The 19,528-nt window shown below is 40.7% G+C and overlaps 1 protein-coding gene across 2 annotated transcripts in view; it reads right to left on the bottom strand.

Moving 5' to 3' along the window:
• vps8 (VPS8 subunit of CORVET complex) overlaps positions 1 to 19,528 on the bottom strand; it is a 543,230-nt gene that overhangs the window by 223,410 nt on the left and 300,292 nt on the right. For both annotated transcript variants that reach the window (XM_060827508.1, XM_060827507.1), the window contains one exon: positions 15,474 to 15,554. In XM_060827508.1, coding sequence (XP_060683491.1) covers positions 15,474 to 15,554 — 81 coding nt within the window. The remainder of the gene's footprint in view (positions 1 to 15,473; positions 15,555 to 19,528) is intronic.

Below are 19,528 nucleotides of genomic sequence, written 5' to 3' on the forward strand. Positions count from 1 at the left end.
GCTAAACGACTTGAAAGTAGGTTCCTTTAAGAATAAATGACTCATTTAAAGTTGAGATTTTCAGGAACACAGCCACAACTTTAACTGAGGACTTATGTATTTTTTATCATGGAATGACTGGCACAGTGTTAGAAATAGTTGAAAAATATCCTAAAAGATTCCTACTCTATTGAGAGGAAGGAAATCAAGTGTCAAAACTTGGTTAGAGCTCTGCTGTTCATTTTTCTCGCAATTGCTTCGGTTCTTTTGGATTTACAGAATCAAACCCCGTTCTAACTTAAAAGTGCCTCAGTGGCCTCAAATTGTTCCCAACTTGAATCCTGAATGCCTCTGTATGGATCAGCCCACACCAAGTACTTCTTACTATACTTACAATTTAATTTTTGAGGTTTTTGTCATATCCTTTGTCTATCCATGTCAAGAAGTGATGGCTGCACAGTGGTTAGCACTGCTGCCTCACAGTACCAGGGACCTAGGTTCGATTCCATCCATGGGCGACTGCCTGTGTAGAGTTTGCACATTGTCCCCATGTCTGCATGGATTTCCTCTGTGACTGACCAGTTGCTCAGTCTTCCTCCCACAGTCTAAAGATGTTGGTGAGGCTAAATTCCCACAGTGTGCAGGCTAAGTGGATTAGCAATAGGAAATGGAGAGTTTCAGGGATATGGTAGGGGGTAGGGGTGGAATGCTCTTTAGAGTTTCGGTATGGACTTGATGGGCCAAATGGCCTGCTTCCACACCGTAGAGATTCTATGAAGTCCCCCAACATAACAGGTCACTTGATTTTGTATGCAGTGCAGCCCTTCCAAAGGTTGAAGGTTTCATAATTAAGGTCTAAATGAATGATCCTGATTTATTTGTAAAAACTTCACAACCCCACAACCCTGGAACATGTTCTATGAGAGGATTATGCATGAGAGTTTTCATGGGAGACTGCGAGGTTTCAACTGTTTCTCTTAATTCAAGGCAAAATGATGCACGTGCCCTCCGACTTCTTTTGCCTGTCAATAAGCCAATGTGATCTGGTTGCCACTGGTTTCACTCTTGCTGACTCAAAGATCCTGGACAGAGAGTGCACAGAGAGAGAGATAGAGAGAGAGAGAGAGAGAGAGCACGAGAGAGAGCTCAGACAGAAGAAAAAAGCAATGTTCTGTCAGCCACCAGGAAGAATGCAGATGGTAACACATTTCTGTTTGAAGAGGCACATGGAAATTTAAGGACACTGGAAGATTCACCCTGGCTTAACCAACAGGGGTCATCACACCATGGTCTTGTTTCTGGAAGTTGGTTTGGGCGTTTTCAGAAAGTGAGAGAAATGAATTTCTTTGTGATTCATGGAAATGAGAAGTGGGAGTTTGTTGGAAGCTGGGAATGACTTTGGACTGATTCCTGTAAAATCTACAGTACGTTGTAGAGTCTGGTCTAATATATCGACAGAGTGAAGATTAGAGTGGTGCTGGAAAAACAAGCAGGTCAGGCAGCATCCGAGAAGCAGGAAAATCGATGTTTCGGGCAAAAGACCTTAATCAGGAATGGGCCTTTGCCCGAAATGTCAATTTTCCTGTTCCTTGGATGCTGCCAGACCTGCTGTGCTTTTCCAGCACCATTCTAATCTTCACTCTAATCTCCAACATCTGCAGTACCCACTTTCGCCACATTGACACGAGTGTTCAGTTTCTCAGTTGTGTTAAGTTCAATAAGTTAGTGGTTTAGTTGCCTACTAAATTAATGTTTACTCGATGTTAATTTTGCTTGTTAGTTACAGTAAAAGACTTAAGTATGACAGATTGCCATGTACTCCTTTGAGACAATCACTGACAATTCAAATCTCCATTTTTAAAGTTATTGGTCTCTGGAGGTAATGTAGTAATAAAGAACATAAATGTATGATGGTTACCTATTTGCTTTCAAAGACGTTTTTTGTTTTAAAGCAGATAGCTCTCACCATTTAGGAATGCCAGAGATTGACTCTAATAAACTTGTTCATTTTGCTTAATCACCATTGTCAATTTAATGCTGTCTCTGCTCCAGAAATATTGACTAAAATATAATGAGAATTTATCCAATTGTACTCAACTTTTTAATGTCTTTCATTGGCAGAGTACTGGGATCCCCAAGACAATAACTACTGCACATTAAAGTTGTTTCAACTTTCAATAACAGATGGGAGATGCAATCGTTCTTCCAAAGGGCTTTCTGCTGCTGTCATTGTATTAAATAATGAGTTGCCTGTCTCAATAAATACAATATACATTTTATACGTTGCTAAATGCAAGGCCATAGAACTATGCTTATTAAACATTCATACAATAAGATTTCATGTGTTGAAAAATAAAAGACCAGAACTTTACTAAAGCCATAAGCCTTATGTGATATACTTCCCCAATAATAAATGATTTCATGATGATACACAGGATTCCAGTGAGAGTTTATCACACAGTTCAAAACAACTTAGATGTTTTCAAGCAAGAGAAAAAGAAAGAATTGCATTTTTATAGTTCTTTTCATGAGTACAGCTTATCCCAAGGCATCTTACAGCCACCGAAGTAATTGCGAAGTGGAATCAATGTTGTAAAATGGGAAACTCAGCAGCCAATGTGCACACAGTAAGAGAAACAGGATGACGACCAGATAAACTAGTTCAGTGATGCTACAAGAGGCAACAAATACAGAACAACCTCAATAACCCGAACGAGACACGTGGGGAGAATTTTGTTTGGATAACTGATTGTTCAGAAAATGGATAACGTTTTACAGGATCTTGAGAAGCATCATGGGAATTGTGTGTCCACCCGAGACTGCCAGCAGGGCCTCAGGTTTAATATGTCATGTCAAAGATTGGACTGGAGTGCCAATGTTTGTGTTCAAGTAATGGAGTAGAACTTGAACTCATAGCCCTATGCTACCCACTGAGCCATGATGGCCAGATTTCCTCAACTATTTCCCGTGGTAGCAAATTTACATTCAGTTGACTGCAGTGAATCTAGGATCAGCATTGTCTGAATTACAGAAAATGCTACATGATACAAACACTCATTTAGTGAAGGAAGCTATTTTCCCTTGGCAAGGAGTTTACATCACACCAATTTTATGGTCTTGAATCAGAATAATTTGTTTAAAACTAAAAAAAAACTTGTTCCTATTATATTCATCACATTACCTGCCTCTCAATAAAAGTCATTCTGTTGAAAGCATAATGTTTCTATGTGAGTAAACGACTAGTCTCTGCCTTTACGGTTGCAGAACCAGTATTTTATCACATTAGACTTTATATATAAAGAATAGACAGCAGGAAAAGATTGACCACCTACCACTAGATTGTACTAAAACATCTATTAACTCAAAGGGAAAAAAAACACGCCAAAAAGCAGCAAAATCCAAACATGGTCTTTGTGTAGTTACTGCAACAGACACAATACCTTCTACTTCCACTATCACCTTAGTATTTTGAAATCAACTATTTTCTGTATACATTGCAACAGTTCAGGACTAAAAGAAACTCAGAGTTAAAATGCTAAAGCTGGAGGCCACCATTAATTGGCTACATAAGGCTTGGTAAACAAAACACTGAACTACGAATCTCATTCTTTCGTGAGGACAAAACTTTGTTCAAACACTACAGCTTGTTTTATGACCATACTGGTGCTGACCTTGTGCTTCTCATATATCAGAACATCAACAGTTAATTCTACTCAGTATAGTGCTATCCCTTCTGACAAGTCAATGTGAACTTGGAATTGTAGTTTGAAAAAGCCTCATTTTCTAGAAATCAGCAATCTGAAACATGCTATTTAAATTGATATGCCATTAAAAAGCATGATTGAAACAAATAAGAACAAAGTGTACAAAGGCAAATTAAATAAGGTGAACACTTCAGAATTTTATGTGAACTGCTATTAATGGCCCAAGAAAATAAAACCAGGAGCAGGAACATTTTAACAAGGATTTCTGAGCTGCAATATAGAAGCCCAAAGAGTAATCATATAATTTTTTTGAATAGCAGTCAACATGTTGATCAATTTTAATCCTTTGTGCTCTAGTATTCTTGCATTTTGGAATTTAGCATGCCTGGAATCTAAAATACCACCAGCATCACTTTCCTGTTCTGCCAAGGCACCTTCATTGAATTGATATCATTATTGTTGGAGCTCAACAGTCAGATTCTGCATGACACATAATTAAATGCAAATAATCCATTAAAGACAATGGGTTCAGTCTTTAAAAATACCAGAAAACATAGAAAGTCTGTAATCCGAAGAACCCATGAAATAATGCAATAAGATAATCTCAGTATTCTCTTCATTCCAGATGAATCTAGGCCAATGAGCAGGTACTGCTGCCAAATGAAAGGCAAGATTGGGAGGCAGTGTCAATCTGTAAATTATGTGGCTGCCAAGTTAGAAATAACTGAATTAACATCATTAATTATTCCACCAAGTCTGGAATGGTGTTCTTAAATTCACCCAAGATGTTTTTGTCAAGTACCTATGATGACATTCTGATATCTCCATCCAGCTTTCTACTTTGAAAAACAGAACTAACTACTCCAACAGTTTTTGTGTGCAAATAGCAGAGTTTGGTCTAAGCATCAAGTGCAACCAAAGTAGTTTCTTAGGTTGATATGTTGACCTAGCTACATTACTACACCACTCAAAAGACTCTTTGGCATCCTCAGTATGAAATTAGAATTCCTACTTCTATTCAAAGGATGAAATATTAAAAAAAGATGGAATGGCAAAATCTTGGGCATGTGAAATTTGAAAATCCTGATGTTTTGTTATTAGGGAGTGGGAAGAATTGGTTCATCACATCTCATGCAGGAGAATTTCAGTATCATATGATTCGTGAAAGGAAATGAAATCGGTTCAGGATCATCAAATATCAGGATGTCAGAGAAGGTGCAGTAAGTCATCAATGCAGATTTATTTTCTGCTTTTTTTCCAAAACTCACTCAAAAAAGGGAAATAAAAAGTAATTTGAGTTAAAAACTCATATTTTTAAGAGAATACCAGCTCATTAACCATACAATCTACACCTGGAACAAAAACGTGGAAATGATTATACATAATGGACAGCTTTAACTCCAGAAGAAATTGCATCATTTCAATGTCACAGTAACGTAGGTATGTTTATCCCTTTATTACCTACACAGTCACAGTTTGGGATATTAAGGTGACCTTCTGCTCTTGACACAAATGACAATGTCAAGTTAAAGGAACTACAGGACACTCTTTGTTTTGCCATCTAGCTGAATACAATGGAGGCATATGTCTAGCAGCAGTGAGATTGATTGTTGATCAGAACTAACTTGATTATAAAATGCAACCATTATTTGAATTAGTTTTAGCCAGGTTTATAGTATTTGAATTATAAGTTTTGTTTCTTTGATATACATTTCTTCAGTGTTGATCAATAATATTGTCATCCAGTTAGCTAAATTATTAAAAGAGAGGGGTAATTATTTTATCGCAAAGTCTATTGACTCAACACACAACAGCAAACAGTCTACAGAGCACCATGATCACAGAGACTGATTTTAGAAGGATGACAGGTCATCTGATTGAAACTTATGCAATACTGAGAGGTCTAGATAGAGTGAACGTGGAGAAGAGGTTTCCTCTGGTAGGACAGACTAGGACCCGAGAGCACAGCCAAAGAGTGAAAGGATGACCCTTTAGAACGGAGATGAGGAGGAATTTTATTTCAGCCAGAGGATGGTTAATCTGTGAAACTCATCATCACAGAGGATGTCAAAGTTGAGTCTTTCAGCGTGTTTAAGAGAGACAGGTTCTTAATTGGGAAGGGGATCAAGGGTTATGGGGAGAAGGCAGGAGAATGGGGTTCAGAAACATATCAGCCATGATCGAATGACAAAGCAGACTCAATGGGCCAAATGGCCTAATTCGGCTCCTATGTCTTATCGTGTTGTATGTAGTCATATTTTTGATATCCCTTTCTTTATCCCATGATTTAAGTTGGAATGGTAAGTGTATAACAAACAAGTTTCATTTTAGGCCAATTCAAGCTCTTTTGAGTACTGTGCATAGCACCAGATATCTCTTAATCTCCTCAAATATTCACAGCTCAAGCAATTGGACTGCCAGACTTATAAATTCTCATTAATAATGAAACACAAAATCTGCATTTTCAAATAGATACTCAGGACCAAGTGGGACAAGAGAAAACAAACAGATCCATCCACAACCTAATGTATGCAAACAACTGCAGATTGAGAAATTAAATTAACTTCTGCGAAGGTGTGGATGTCAGCAAACATTCCACTCTAACACGTCCAAGGTTTTAATTAAACCGTCGGAAAAAGGTCTTTTTTGCCTTTGAAGCTTTTCAATCCATATTAATACAAGTGAACAATAGGTTATACTTGTCCTTGTTCCGAACGTACTTAGTTAGCACTCTTCCCCACAACTCTTCCTCCGGTAAATCGATGGCATCATCGGCACTGCTTCCTTCTCTTGTACTGAACTGGAAACATTTAGCAATATTACGTCCAATTTCCACTTAGCCCTCACATTCACCTGGTCCATCTCCAACTTCTCCTTTCGCTCCCTCGACATCTGTTTCCATTTCTGGGAATAGGCTGCCCACTGATATCCATTGCAAACCCACTAGCGCCCACAGTTACTGTGACAATATATTCTCACACCCTGCTTTCTCTAAGGACTCCCACCCCCATCTCCCAGTTTCTTCATCTCTGTCACATTCTGCTGTGGGGGGCGTTCAGAAATAATCAAGCTTTCCCTCAACCAAATATTCCTTGCTACCACGGTCAATGGGGCTCTTAGCTGCATCGGGCCCATCCACCATACTTCTGGCCTCACCCCTCCTACAACAATGACAGAGACCCTGGTCTTCACTTCATACCCCACCAACTCAGCATCCAAAGGCGTGTAAGCTGCCATTTCCATCACTTCCAACAGCATACACCAACTGGACACACACATATTCCTCTCCCCTCCCTTGTCTGCATTCCAAAGGTGTAACCTCCTCTGTTACCTCCTCCCTACTCACTATCCAAAGCCCCAGATACACCTTCCAGATGAAGTAGCAACTTACCTGCACTTCATTCAATCACAGTGTGATCTCCTCTACCCTGGGGAGATGAAACACAGACTGGGTGATGTATTTGCAGAAAACACCTACGTTTTGTCCATAAAAATGACCCAGCGCTTCTAGTTGTCTGTCCCGTTTAATATACCACCATGTTTCCAGCCAACATTCCTTTTGCTGCTGTCTACCAGCAAGCCTCATTGCAGACTTGAACAACAACATCTCATTTATCACTTGGGATCCCTACAATCTCAAGGACCTAACATAGAGTTGAATAACTTCAGAGCCTGATTCCAACCTTCCACATTTTTTTTTAATCCAACCCTGTTATAACACAGGTTGTTTCTAGCACAGGCACTGTGGCGGTCAGTAAGGGACCTGGGTTCGATTCCAACTTTGGGTGACTGCCTGTGTGGAGTTTATACATTCTCCCCACGTCTGTGTGGGTTTCCTCTAGGTACTCCAGTTTTTTCCTGCAGTCCAAAGATGTACAGGTTAGGTGGACTGGCCACACTAGGTTGTTCATACAGTCCAGGGATGTACAAGCTACATGAATTAGTCTTGGTAAACATGGTTTTATGAGGATATGGTGGTGGGCTGGATCTGGTTGGGATACCCTTTGGAGGGTTGGTGTGCACCTAATAGGCCAAATGGCCTCTTTATGCACTGTTGGAATTCTATGATTCCACCCACTGAGAGGCTTATTATCACATTACATGGTTTGCTGTCAGCACAGACTAACCATTCTCTGCTACCCTCAGCTCTCATTATCACCTAGTCAGCTTCTCTTCTGTCCTGGTGTGCCATCGATAATCTCCTCATTTACCTAACCCTTTCTTATCTCTGTGTCTCTGGGCTCCATCTCCACCTGTCCGCTTTCCACCCTTGGCTCTTCCAGCACCTATCAGTTCAGATGAAATGTCACCGGTATTGAAAAGTTAACTCAGCTTTCTTCCACAGATGCTGCCAGACCTTTTGAGTTTCACCGGCAAATTTCTGTTTTTGAGAAGATTGCACTTTCTTTATCAAAATCAGTCGAGTTGTGTCTTTGTTTCCTTAACCTTCTCCAATGTTCATTGATTCTTTTCCCTTGACTGTCTGCTCCTGAAGGTGATGATACAAGCTAGTAGAGTTTTGATGACTCAGCCAAACAGCACAACTGAGCAAATGAACTTAGTCTGTAAATATTAGGAGCTCACTCACTGTGATCAACAATAGAGCTGAATTATCCACAGCCCCAATTCTAGCATATAGGCAGCAAGGAGAGTCGAATAAGGCTGAAATCCTAACAATCGAAACACTAACTCCAAGCCAGGTTTTCTATTTGATGCAAAGAATAGTGCATTTCTTCATATCGCTTATGAATAATGTAAACATGACAAAACTCCAAGCAGATGCCTGTGGAGTTTCAATGTCCACTAACAGTCAAAATAATCATTTTATCATCAACTTTATCCTTTCGATTTGACAGTAATTTTGAATCTAATTAATTTCATCAATCTTAATCATTCAGAATACGACCTTGAAACCCAACTGTTTTTTTTCTCTCTCTGGTGGATTGCTTTCATCAACATTGCACCCACAAGGAACGTGCACACAATTGTGGATATGACAGCCAACCATCTCTCTCCTCTATGCAAAACAAGCTCCCTCTCATATGCTCGCACATACACTCCCACACTCATACACACACTCTCTCACAGACACTCATACCCTCCCCCCATCCCAACTCCCACGCACACACACCCACATACACATATATAGGTTACTTGCAGAATTACATTTTATCTTGCTCAAAAACTGCAAGAATCCACATAAGATTCTGTAAATCCCTTCTTTACATTAGAATCAGTCTGAGCAGTGGAGAACAGACAGCGTCACACAGGGCATCTCAAACCTTCATTATCTGGGCCGATATGGCACCAATTGTTAAAGTTCATTTGAGAATGTAACTTTAAGAAAGCTTTGCGATTTACATATAAAAGAACTGAAACCAACATGGTCATTCTAAAAGATGAAATAGTTAACAAACAATCCAGGTCTTTTTCAATGTACAATTTCAGTTACATCACACTGTAAACATTTGCTATAAATTCTGTGCCTTACGATCTTATACTCCACAATCACCTGATGAAGGAGCAGCACTCCAAAAGCCAGTGCTTCCAAAGAGACCTGTTGCACTATAATCTGGTAGTTTGTGACTTTTAACTGGAAAACAATGCATGAGATTCTATAAAATGCTCTCAAATGGGGAAATCCAAGATGGCGGCGTCCTGTTAGGATCGCGTTTGCTGGGTTCTGCGCTGCAACACTGACTCGACAGAGCCAGGAGCCATCTCAAACACTTTACTGTGAGTAACAACACAGTAAAGGAGTTAGAAACCTGAAAAAAATCTTACTGATCTTTGTCCTTGCAGCGGGAGAATGCTGAAGAAAGATGGAAGCTCACCTGGGCTGGGGCCGGGGCTACGGCCCAGCCCACTGAAGCAGGGGGCTCGCTTACTCACCTGGCCCTGGGTGAGGAGCTGGCCAAATCTCACAAGGTCCTGGGGAAGCAAATCCTGGAAAAAACATCGAGAAGCTGGCTCCTGTATCTGCTATGCTGCAAGACTTGGGAAAAAGGACCAATCAGCTTGAAGGCAGAGACTGACTCTAAGAGCTGTTTGGGTTTGCTCTTCTTTAAAAAGGACTTAGTGGACTCTCCTTACTGGTAATAAGTTGCGTGAGATGAGGTCCAGGACGGATAGCGTATTTATCTTTAATCTCTCAGTTATGTTAAGGGACGGGTGACATTTTTATTTTTAGTTTACTTGTTTTCAGTAATAACCTCTGTTTTGGGTGTTTGTTTTTTTTCTCTACTGGGTACTTGGTGTATGTGGTGTGACCCTAGTTGGAAGGAGTTGAGAGGGCAGTTGGGATAGTTAGAAGGGTTGTAGGATGTGTAGGTACCCCCTTTGAATCGGGGGGTAAATTCCTCCAAACAATGCCTTAGGTGATTTTTTGTTTTTCTGTTTTTGCTGTACATAGTTTTTGTAAGTTTTGCGGATTTGTTGGCTGGAGTTATTTTAGTCTGTGTAGTTTTTGGGTTTTGAGGATTCTTTTGTACTAAAGCTCAGTGATCTGTAGTTTGGGTTCTTCCTCTCTGGAGTCTAAATGGTGCTATAGGAAGTCATGGCTAAAGATGTGCTTAAGTGGTGCATCTGGGATATTAAAGGGAGTCATTTACCTGTCAAGAGGAAGAATGTACTTTCCAGCCTTAAAAGGGAGAAAGTGGGCATTGTCTTATTACAAGAAACACACTTGGATGATACAGAGCATTTGAAGCTGTAACAGAATGGGTATGGTCGGGTTTATTTGATCGTTTTTCTGACTCCTTAAGCACATCTGGGCTCAATGGTGTCATGTACAATTGACAATATCACTATTTCCGATCACGCCCCAGTGTATTTAATGGTTAAGAGTAAGGATATGTTGGGGGTGAAGGCACTGGTGACTGGGCCCCTTCATCCTCAGGGATAGCAAGTTTATTGAATTACTGTCCAATGATTTCAGGGCTTTCTTAGATATTAATTCAGGCTCGGCCAGTAGCCCATCCATTCTTTGGGAAACAGCTAAAGCCTATGCTAGGGGCTTAGTTATTTCCTAATCAGCCAGTATGAAGCAACAGACAGGTGAGCAGCAATGCTTGTTCAAGACGTGTCTGTAAGTAGCTGAAAAGGCATATTTTGACAGGCCCTCACTGGTTAAACTACGGAGGATCATGGCGCTCTGGTCTACGCTGAATTCCATGCTCACATGGCTAAGAAGGAGGCTACATTTGCAAGTCAAAGGCTGTTGGAGCATGAGGATAAGCCGGGCAAGTTGCTGGCATATCTTGCTAGGAAAAAGAGTGCCCCCCGCCCAGGCCATTACCCTGATCAGAGGGGACAGTGGAAATTTGACCTATGATTCTAAAGTGATTAATGCAGCATTCCACAAATTTTAGTCTGAATTATATCAGTCTGAAAACTGTGAGAGTGGACGGTTTAGGATCGAGTCTTTTTTTTAAGCATTTGGACCTTCTGGGAGTGACCCCTGAACAAGAATCTCTCCTCAAATCCCCATTGGCATAGTAAGAGGTGTAGGAGGTTGTGAGGCAGCTCCTGAATGGGAAGGTGCCAGGTCTTGACACGCTCCCAGTGAGTTCGATGAGGAATTTATAAGTGTACTGTCACGGCTGATGTTTAGTAAGTTTAATGACTCACATAGTCGTGGCGTCTTCCCACCATCCCTAAGAGAGGCAAACATCTCTTTCATTCTTAAAAAAGGAAAAGCCTGGAGGACTGTGCTATATTCCCATCTCACTCCTGAATGTCAACTTCAAAATCCTATCCAAGACTCTGACATGAAGGTGAGAAACTGTCCTGCCCTCCATCATTAAGGAGGACCAGACGGGGTTCATAAAAGATCGCAGATCGATGGATAATGTCAGGAGATTACTTAACATGATCCAAATATGTCACAGCAATCGATACAGGGATTGGTGATCTCTTTAGATATGGAAAAGGCATTTGACAGGGTCACGTGGCCATATCTTGTCCATACTTTGAAGCAGTTTGGCTTGGGAGAGATCTTCATCAGGTGGGTGGAGGTTTTGCCACAGTCCTCACAAATGGTGTATGATCAAGCAATTTTAATATTCATAGGGGCAGTCAACAGGGCTGTCCCAATTCACCATTGCTTTTCATATTGGTGATCGAACCGCTGGTGGAGGCAATATGCAGGGATCCCAATATAACCGCCCCAGAAGTGAGGATGAAGTCACATGAGATCGCAGTGTATGTGGATGACGTTCCTGTCTTCTTATCAAACCCAACAGTCTCAGTGCCACACCTGATACAGGGAATCAATCTCTTTGGTGGCTTCTCGGGTTATAAGGTCAATTTTGCGATGTCAGAGGCCATGCCCATGGGTGATCCCGAGAGTGCCTGATCCTGAGGGCGGATCTCAGTTCCCTTTTAGATGGTCACAGGAGAGCTTTCTCTACTTAGGTACATTTATTACTCTCATTTTTCATCAGCTATTTAAAGCCAACTTTGTCCATTTATTCGAAGAATCAAGCAGGATCTTCCTAAATGGAAGACATTTCTGATCTCTTGGCTAGGGCAGATAGCCCTCATTAAAATGAACATTCTGTCCCGCCCATTGTATCCTATACGAATACTTCCTCTGCTTTTTACTAAACAAATATTTAGAACACTGAGCGGCTGGTTTAGTTCTTTTATCTGGTCTCGCAAGCGGCCCCTAATTAAATTGACCGAACTGCAGTTACCTTACAGACTGGGAGGAGTGGGTCTCCAGAATATCAAAAACTATCAGTTAAGCTTGTTGCTGTCTTATGTGAATTATTAGGCCGGGGGGGGAGGCGGGGGGTGGCTTCGCTTGGTCATCAAAGTATCTCAGGTGAGATGTCCCCTTATTAGCTTGCTGTTCTTAGACAAAAAAAAGAGAACAATTGAGGAATATTGCCATCGCCCAATAGTCATCAATACTGTCAAGGTGTGGAGGGCAATGCATCAGGGTGAGGGTAATATTGTCAAAACATTATTTTTGACACCCATAGTTGATATGCTAGGCTTTCAGCCAGGGATGGTGTACTCTAAATTTAAATTATGGGCAGCTAGGAGCATGTCTTGCCTGGGTGATTTATTCAGAGGGGTCATATTGACATCTTTTGATCAGTTGGCTTGGAAATACAAATTGCCCAGTAGGGGCCTCTTTTGTTTTTTTCAAATTAGAAACTTCATACAAAAAGAGACCACATTTCTAACTGATCCTTATCAGTCCGACATGGAGAAGAGAGTGTTGAGTGCTGAGAATACATTATCTGTTAGCAACGCTTATCATCGATTGGGAGAGGGTCCCTCGGACGGGACCGAATGGCTCTGTAAGGTATAGGAGAGGGAGTTGGACGCTGAGATCTCTTCTGAAATATGGGAGGATATCTGGGAAAATGCAAGAAGGATCTCGATTTGCAACAGAACCCACGCCTTGGAATTGAGGATTCTCCACAGTGTCCACCTAGCCCCAGACCACCTTGCTAAATTCAAAGCAGGAAAATCTCCAAAGTGTGCTATATGTAAAGTGAGTATTCATTGGCTTTGGTCCTGCCACAGATTGCCGGCATACTGGAGCGCTGTGGTAGGCGAAACAGAGAAGGCCTAGGGGACAGAGGTGGAGATGGACCCGGTATTTCTCTTTCATGGCTTTGTTAATTCACTTTCATTAGATGCACACAAAAAAAGGCTTTTCAGTATCCACACTTTTTGTGCTGAAAGGAACATTCTAGTAGGGTGGGTGTCGGAAAATCCCTGGGGCTGGTGGGCTGGTATAAGGTAGTCATGGAGCACATCCCCTTGGACTTTCTGACGAGTATGATGCACCATAACACTAAGAATTTCCATGAGATGTGGCAGCCCTTTTTGGATTATCTGGGTACAGATTTGTCCACCATACTACTAACAACATTTTTATAGCCATGGCAATTCTATGTAATGAATCTGATATCCAGAGGGGATGAACTGTGAATATCCTGCTGATAATAGGTCGACCCTAGTTCTTCACAGTTACAGATCAACATTTATGCACTCTCTTCTGACTTTCCAGTCTGCTGGCCGTACCACTCTATTCTGGGTCTTCCAGTCCGTCAGCCATCAAGCTCCATTCCAGGTTTTCAGAATTACTGTAATGGTACAACAGTACAGTGCAACTGCTGTATCCACAAAATCAATTTCTGCAGTTTCAGTTACCAGTGGCTTACTGCAGCCCGAACATACTACAGGGAATATTCCAGAACCAGGGACCGAGGGCTGCTGGGAAGGTAAATTTCCCATTGGAATGAATGGGTTCGCACCATCCACAGGACCTGATCAGGTGTACCCTAGAGCTCTGTGGGAAGCTAGGGAAGTGATTGCTTATCTGAACTCTTACTGAGATATTTGTATCATCGATGGTCACAGGTGAGGTGCCAGAAGACTGAAAGTTTGCCACTGATGAAGAAAGGTGGTAAGGGCAAGCCAGACAGCCATAGTCCAATGAGCCTGATGTCACTGGTGGGCAAGTTGTCGGAGGAATTCTGAGAGACAGGATGTACATGTATTTGGAAAGGCAAGGACTGATTAGGGATAATCAACAGGGTTTTATACATGGGAAATCATGTATCACAAACTTGATTGAGTTTATTGAAGAAGTAACAAAGAGGATTGATGAGGGCAGAGCAGTAGACGTGATCAATATGGAATTCAGTAAGGCATTCGACAAGGTTCCCCATGGGACACTGGTGAGCAAGGTTAGGTCTCCTGGAGTAAAGGATGAACTAGCCATTTGAATACAAGACTGGCTCAAGGATGGTGGTGGTAGAGGGTTGTTTTTCAGACTGGAGGCCTGTGACCAGTGGAGCACCACAAGGATCAGTGCTGGGTCTGCTCCTTTTTGTCATTTATATAAATTATTTGGATGTGAGTTAGTAAGTTTGCAGATGACACCACAATTGGAGGTGTGGTGGACAGTGAAGAAGATTCCCTCAGATTACAATGGGATCTTGGCCAGATGGGCCAATGGGCTGAGAAGTGGCTGATGGAATTTAATTTAGATAAATGTGAGGTGCTGCATTTTGGGAAAGCAAATCTTTGCAAGACTTAATACAATTAATGGTAAGCTCCTTGTGAGTGTCGCTGAACAACCAGACCTTGGAGTGCAGGTTCATAGTTCCTTGAAAGTAGAGTTGCAGGTAGATAGGATAGTGAAGGCGGTGTTTGGTATGTTTTCCGTTATTGGTCTGAGTATTGAGTACAAGAGTTGGAAGGTCATGTTGCGGCTGTACAGGACATTGGTTAGGCCACTGCTGGAATATTGCATGCAATTCTGGTCTTCCTATTGAAAAGATGTTGTGAAACTTGAAAGAGTTCAGAAAAGATTTACAAGGATGTTGCCAGGTTGGAGGCTTTGAGGGATAAAAATTGCACTTAAATACTTTGGTCACCAAAAAGCTTAGCCAAATTTTGCTATTGTTTTAAGCTCACATCTTTTACACAAGTTCTCATGGTACATACTTGCTCTTCTACAGCTAACCCAAATCAATAGATGAACTGAGCGTCTATCAATCAAGGAACTGGAAATTATATATTGCTTTTGATTGCTTAAGGATATCCCAATAAGTTCTGATGCAATGCAGTAAGCACTTTTAAATGCTTTTGAATTATAGTCAGTCTCGTAATGTTCGGGTATAACAACAAGGGCCAAAATAAATCTACCATTTTGAGGGAAAAATATTTCTACAGTCTTTACTCCTTTCAAAGTGCACACAGACCATGATTGTTTGAGGAATGGGGATAATGCTGAATAGAACAGTCTTCTGGATTACTCACTTGCTCGTAATTGAAGGTGTCTAACATTCCAAGTATGAGTGTTTGAATCTCTCCCAGTTTTCCTTTTGCATACATTGGATCCTGTAAGTAGATAAGGCATGAGACAACCGTTAATGAACTGCAGAAGAATCCTAACCAGTCACATTCTCATATCACCAAAGGTATAACAGCTCAAATATGATATGAAAGCACTTCTCCTGTTTACTATTTTCCCAGCCAACTAATTCGTATAATCATTTACATTGATATATAGAATCTTTAACTTAGCAACTACTGCAAGGAGTTGAACTGAATTGGAAATAAACTGGGAAAAATTACTGAACAAAGGCAAGGGGTTTTAATGAGGGAGTTCTGAGTACAACACCAAGATCGCTGAATGTTATTGGTTAGGTCAGTTGGCTGAATGGCTGATTTGCCATGCCGGGTGACGCCAACAACATGGGTCCAGTTCCCACATCGCCTGTTATAGAATTCCTACAGTATGGAAACAGGCCATTTGGCCCAACAAGTCCACACCAACCCTCTGAAGAGTATCCCATACAGGCCTATTCCCTACCCTATTACTTTACATTTCCCCAGACTAATGCACTCTTGGTACCATGAAGGACACTTGTTCTCAACCTCGCCCCTTGCCTGAGGTAATGGTAACCCTCACCAGTTGTTAAACCACCAGCAGTCATCTCTCTATCTCTAATAAGACAGCAGTCTTCTGGGACTATGGCAACTTTATCTTTACCTATTGGTGAAGGCAGAGACTGGTAAGGAATGCAGAGCCAGGAAAATGAAGTATTGGGACATAAAGTAGAAGGAGGATGCAGCGTAAAGGGAGAGAAAATCTGTGACAGTATTTATAAAGTTGGCAAGGAGAGTGAATTTAACATGATGGGGACCAGACAACATTAGAAATGGTGGAGGATAGTAATGATAATAGATCAAAATGTAGTAAATGCAGCTTTGTGGATGAACTATCTTCACAGGAATTGCCAAGGAAAACATTGTAGAAATTGAACTGGGAACCAATGAAGCATAGCTTAAGTAGTCAGTAGTATTGAGACTGAAGGAAGGCCATCACTGGAGAAGTAGAAACATAATCTTTGACCATGAACAGAAGATTGGGTTTGAAGCAGAGCTGGACTCCACCTCTGTGCGCAATAGAGTTTGGTCAAAGTGAGCAGGAAAGGTGCAGGGACTTTGCTGGGGGGGGGGGGGGGGGGGGGTTCTCTCTCTGCCAATGTTAAGTTGGAAAATGCTCCACCTCAACCAGTACTTCACGTCAAACAGTCTAAACCGATCTGCTCAGAGCTCGATGAATATGACACCTAGTATAGTGAAGTACAATGTCACCTAGCATGACACGTTCCAAATTTCCTAAATTTGGCTCAGAAACTCAGTTCATTAAAGAATCAAAGTTAAGCCCAACTACTGTATGACACCAGATCAATACACAATGACCATAGGCCTTCAACTATTCTAAACTTTTGTTAGAATCAGTATTCCAGCTGCTAATGAACCAGAAATAAGGAGCAAGATGACCCTGTTGCTTCAGCTTGATATTAATCAATTTTGATCAGTTTCTGCTCATTATAGAGTGTCTGAATAAATGTAAAAACAATTGTATTAACAATTTGAATACATACAATGCCTTTGACATTGTAAGATGTTTCACAAAATAATTATTAGGCAAAAAATAATGAGAAGTACACGAGGAGACACTAGAAAATATAATCAAAAGATTGGTCATACAGGTAGATTTTGGGGAGATTTCAAATAATGAAGTGGAATCAGCTGTTGAAAAAAAACAAAGCACATTTGAATATCCAACAAAATCATATTTGAATAGCTTTGTATGTTTTTTAAAAAAGATTTCCCAAATGCTAGAGTCATTGTTAAGAGATAAATATAGGCCACAGTAAAGAAAATTTCTGTTAGCAGCACTTCCTACACAGTAATGGCAGATTTGTGACTTAGGTCGTAGAGTCAGAGTCATACAGCATGGAAAGAGACTCTTCAATCCAACCAGTCCATGCCGAATATAATCCCAAACTAAACTAGTCCCACCTGCCTGCTCCTCGCTCATATCCTCCAAACATTTGCTGTTCATGCACTTATCCAAATGTCTTCTACATGTTGTAATTGCATCCATATCATCACTTACTCAGGAAGTTCATTTCACACGTGAATAACCCTTTATGTAAATAATTTGCCACTTATGTCTTATTAAAATCTCTCTCCTCTCACCTTAAAATATGCCTCCCAGTCTTAAAATCTTTCATGCTAAGGAAAAGGAAAATACCATTAACTGCATCTGTACCCCTCATTATTTTCTAAACTTCTATCAGGTCACCTCTGTACCTCTTACGTACCAGTGAAGAAAGGTCCTGGTAGATTGCAAAGGCAAAGGGATTGGGGAAGGGATTCAATTTTCAAGAAGGTGACTATGGGGACCCTGAGAGGGAGTCAGTGCATGGTGTTACAGGTCTTGTTTGGTATGGTTGTAATTCAATATTAGATCTACCAGAATGACCCCTGAAGTCCAAGGGTTTCATTATGAAGTCCAAAGGTTAAATTATGATTAGTGATTACAAAACTAGGTAAAACATCTTGTATTTAATTTATATCAACACTTTGAACATATAAAATGTAGAACGGTAAATTATTTACTGTTGGCTGGAACCATTTTTTTTAAGACTGTTAACTGTCAATGACAATTTGAAACTGCTGTTATCCAACGGAGGAAGGTTATTCATGAAAAATGGATGCTTTAATACTGAAGTGATTTCTTCTAAGATTGTATCACACCCTTGATCTTAGTTTGGTTTCATGTCAACAATACTATTGGTGAGACATAAAGAACATCAACAGCCATTACTCTAAATAATGACACACAAGTCCATATTCTTAAAAGGGACTGATGTAGATTATTCAATAAATGCTTTTGAAGCCATGTTGCAGACACTTTCAGGGTCTGGATGAACATGGGCATGTCTCTGAGCCTCACATTGTGGCCTGCTGCTGGTTCAACTGTCCCTAATTCTTCTCTCTTATCCTTCTTCCCACCCTCTCCCACCCTAAGGCGCCACTTTCTGGCTAGGTTCTGCAGGAGAGCTGCCAGATTTCCCACCGCACCTCTCCATCAGTCAGTTGGAAACTGACTCATCACATTAAGGCACTCAACGCCATTGACAACTTGTCCCAAAGAGCTAAAATCTCTCAGCAATAGTTCGGAACAGTGTCTTAATTATTCCAGCATCCAGGGTCTAGCTTAAGAATAGCAAACCATAAAAGCAAAAGAGAGAATTGAAGAAATAGTTTGTCTTGAAATTTAATACATTGTGGAAGTAGAACAATAGCATTGTGAGTTAATAATAACTTGCATAATTGATATTTTTGGAAACTGTGAACAAAAGCTTCAAAATTCTGTGACAGCCATTAAAGCTATTCTTGTCAAAATAGAAGCTATCTGCAGCTTTTCTGGTGTGTACTGTACTTCGTTCCCGTATCTTATTCACACTGACCTTTACACTATCAACTTCCATCGCAGCAGGTTTATTTCACCGTTACTCCTCTTCTCAATTGGTTACACGGCTGACTCAGATAAATTAGTGTTGTCAGAAAGACTAAAATGACAAAAGGAAAACTGTCCCATGACAATCACATTTCTGACACCAGCATGTGAAGTATTTCATTCTCAAGTCAGCCATTTCAACGGTTCCAGACAACACAAGCTTAAAAAAGACCTTTCTCTACTCACTGTTCGAGCCAAAGTCCCAGTTCTGTTAATTATTTTTGACAGTGTACTCTCAAGAGGGCAGGCTTTAATAAGGGAGAGAAACACAAGGCACTCAACCGATACAAGATGAGAACATCAGTGTTGCTTTTGTACATAGTAGCAAAAGAGACGGATGATTGAGGCAGTCAATTTATGCGAGAAAGTTTTGATATAAAAATATTTGATGAGAAGCATACAAAAAAAAATTCTCAAGGATTGGATGTTCAAGTGTCTCACAAATTATCAGCAGTTCAAATGAATTGGTTTGGAAGATTCTTCTGCTTTT

This window comes from Hemiscyllium ocellatum, chromosome 7, assembly GCF_020745735.1.
Source record: "Hemiscyllium ocellatum isolate sHemOce1 chromosome 7, sHemOce1.pat.X.cur, whole genome shotgun sequence".
NCBI classification, from domain to species: Eukaryota; Metazoa; Chordata; class Chondrichthyes; order Orectolobiformes; family Hemiscylliidae; genus Hemiscyllium; species Hemiscyllium ocellatum.